This window comes from Cebus imitator, unplaced genomic scaffold (assembly GCF_001604975.1).
Source record: "Cebus imitator isolate Cc_AM_T3 unplaced genomic scaffold, Cebus_imitator-1.0 Scaffold103, whole genome shotgun sequence".
In the NCBI taxonomy this organism is placed as follows: Eukaryota; Metazoa; Chordata; class Mammalia; order Primates; family Cebidae; genus Cebus; species Cebus imitator.
The window spans coordinates 3262702-3265748 of NW_016107418.1; the positions used below are offsets into that span (position 1 = coordinate 3262702).

Genomic DNA, 3047 nt, shown 5'->3' on the forward strand with positions numbered 1-3047 from the left:
GAGGGAAGGGAGCAAATCTACAAAATTTAAATAGAATGCATGATTCTTAAATCATAAAGTTCTTATAAACAAATACTAATAAAAACATGTATCGCCTTCAGAAAATTTTTTTCTTTTAGAGGCAGGGTCTCGCTATGTTGGCCAGGTTGGTCTTGAACTCTTGGCCTCAAGCAATCCTCCTGCCCTGGCCTCCCACAGTGCAAGGATTGCGGACGTGAGCCACCGCGCCCAGCCTGTATAGCCTTCTATGTCTATAAAAGGCAAAGGAAATAGGCAGGCTATTGAAAATGAAAATGAAATGGATATTAAGTCTAGGAAAAAGGCCCAACTTTGCAGACAGTGAAATAGTTAAGGAGATAGTTAGAACTTCTTGCTCAGCGAAAGAGAAGAGATGTGAGAGGCTGACATACCCACTGTTCAGAAGGCTCTGGAAAATACAGAGTTCCCAGGCACCATTGGTAGTAGTAGAAATCAATACGACCTTTCTGCAGGGCAGCCTGGCCTTGTGTATCACAGTTCAAGTGTGCATCCTTCATGATCCAGCAATTCCACTTCTCCTGCTTACCCCAAAGTCAGACTAGATCGAGTGTGCATTTTTCAGTTTGTTTTGTATAACCAGTTGGTCAAAAGGTTAATGATGATGCGTCAGTACTATGAAACTCTTAGCCGCCATGTAAAAAATAATATGTGGCCATACTTAGTGAATAATGTAAATATGTAACACAGGCAACTTATGAGCAGTATAATAACAATATATTGATAATTCAAAAGTAAGGATCTAAAATAGAATATACAGCCTGAGTCCACAGACACAAAATTGTGTGTGCATAGCAAGCTGTCTATAACAGTGGCTACTTGTCATGATTTGTAGCCTTTTTTCTTTTTTCCTTTTTTCGTTTTTTTTTTTTTTGAGACGGAGTCTCACTTTGTCACCCAGGCGGAGACTGCAGGCGTGCACCGCCATGCCTGGCAAATTTTTGTATTTTTAGTAGAGACGGGGTTTTACCATGTTGGCCAGGATAATCTTGATCTCCTGACCTCGTGATCCATCTGCCTCAGCCTCCCAAAGTGCTGGGATTATAGGCGTGCGCCACCGCACCCGGCCTACAGCCTTTTTCCTATATCTCTTTCTGTATTTATTTATTTATTTTTTAGAGACAGGGTTTCTCCACGTTGGTCAGGCTAGTCTCGAACTCCCGACCTCAGGTGATCCACCCGCCTCGGCCTCCCAAAGTGCTGACATTACAGGCGTGAGCCACTGTGCTCTTTCTGTATTTCTTAAATTATCTATATGAATGCATGTTAACTTCACATTTGGAAAAGGAAAATACATTTCTTTTCATTTCAGAAAAACATTTAAAAGTCATGAAACTCCCAAGGGAAAACTCAAGAATCAGTCCCTTGTGTTAACTGCATAATGAACAAATTTCTTTGTGTGGCCTTTCTCTTTTATGATTTTTCTGCATGGTTTTAGGATTTCTAGAATGACATTTTATATCTAGGAGTAGACTGAATAATGAAATAAAATATTTGACTATGACTTGATTTCTCCATTAATAAAAGGACCAAAATTGCTTTGTTAGTTATATTGAATATCCTTTGAGACCTATGCATAATAAAAACAATTGTCTACACTTGTTTCCTGAAAATATGTACATCTATTATATACCAATTAAAACATTTTAAAAGTGATGGTCTAGGCCAGTTGCAGTGGCTCACATCTGTAATCGTAGTACTTTGGGAAGCTGGGGTGGTAGGGGATCACTTGAGCCCAGGAGTTTGAGACCAGCCTGGGCAACATAGTGAGACCTCGTCTTTACAAAACATAAAATTAGTGGAATATGGTGTGGCATGACTGTGGTCCCAGCTCTTAGGAGGTTAAGGTGGGAGGATTGCCCAAACCCAGAAAATCAAGACCATGGTGAGCTATGATTGTGCCACTGCACTCCAGTCTGGGCAGCAGAGTGAGACCCTGTCTCAAAAAAATCAATCAAACAAACAAAAAGTAATTCTGTATATAGAACACTTTATTGTTTGTTTAAATAGTTTGCAATATGGTTGCCTAACATGTATGTTACACCAGACGGTTATCATGTTCTCTCTCTTTCCCACATTCAGATGTATCAGAACATGGATGGCTGTGTTTCGGAACGTCCTCACACCTACCAAAACAGGCGACCTTTCAGTAGAGGGATGGATTCGGGGCCACTCTCTCCGCAGGCTCAGGTGGAAGATTCATAGAGGAACAATTTAGTCTTAAGGACTTCATCCCTCCACCTATCCCTAACAGGCTGTAGATTACCAAAACAAGATTAATTTCATTACTAAAAGAAAATCTATTATCAACTGCTGCTTCACCAGACTTTTCTCTAGAAGCTGTCTGCATTTACTCTTGTTTTCAAAGGGACTTTTGTAAAATCAAATCATCCTGTCACAAGGCAGGAGGAGCTGATAATGAACTTTACTGGAGCATCGACTTGCATCCAAGGTCTTCTCTGGCCGGCTTGAGTGAATTGGGTACCTGAAGTATAGTATATTCTTATAAATACATAAAACAAAAGCATTTTTGCTAAAGAGAAGCTAATATCATTTTTTAAAATCTATGTTTTAAAATAATATGTAACTTTTTCAGCTATTTAGTGATATATTTTATGGATGGAAATAAAATTTCTACTATAGAATTGGCCATTATTGAATTATTTACATGGTATAATTAGGGCAGGTCTTAACCGGAGTTCATGAATCCCCTGAAATTGTGCATCCATAGCCACCTACACATTGCTTCCAGAGCACATGTGCTTTTACCCCAAGATATAAGGAATGTGTAGGCAGCTATGGTGTCACAGCCTAAGATGTTTGCAACAACAAGGGTTCGTTATAAACAGCAAGTTTATAAAGAATAGGTATTCTAGCATAAACAGTAATACATCACCTAGACACTTTGGCAGAGTTCCCAGACTCAGGGGCAGTCAGAAGTAACATGAAGGAGTAGTATTTTCAATAAAGTTACTCTTGTCCCCATAGTACCCATTTATTTATTTATTTAT

The 3047-nt window shown here is 39.2% G+C and overlaps 1 protein-coding gene across 1 annotated transcript in view; it reads left to right on the top strand.

Annotated features, from left to right (window-relative positions):
- Positions 1-2686, top strand: part of FLT3 (fms related receptor tyrosine kinase 3) — a 101642-nt gene extending 98956 nt beyond the window's left edge. Inside the window, exon 23 of the mRNA XM_037741704.1 lies at positions 2119-2686. Coding sequence (XP_037597632.1) covers positions 2119-2241 — 123 coding nt within the window. The 3' untranslated portion in view covers positions 2242-2686. The remainder of the gene's footprint in view (positions 1-2118) is intronic.
- Positions 2687-3047: the final 361 nt, after the last annotated feature.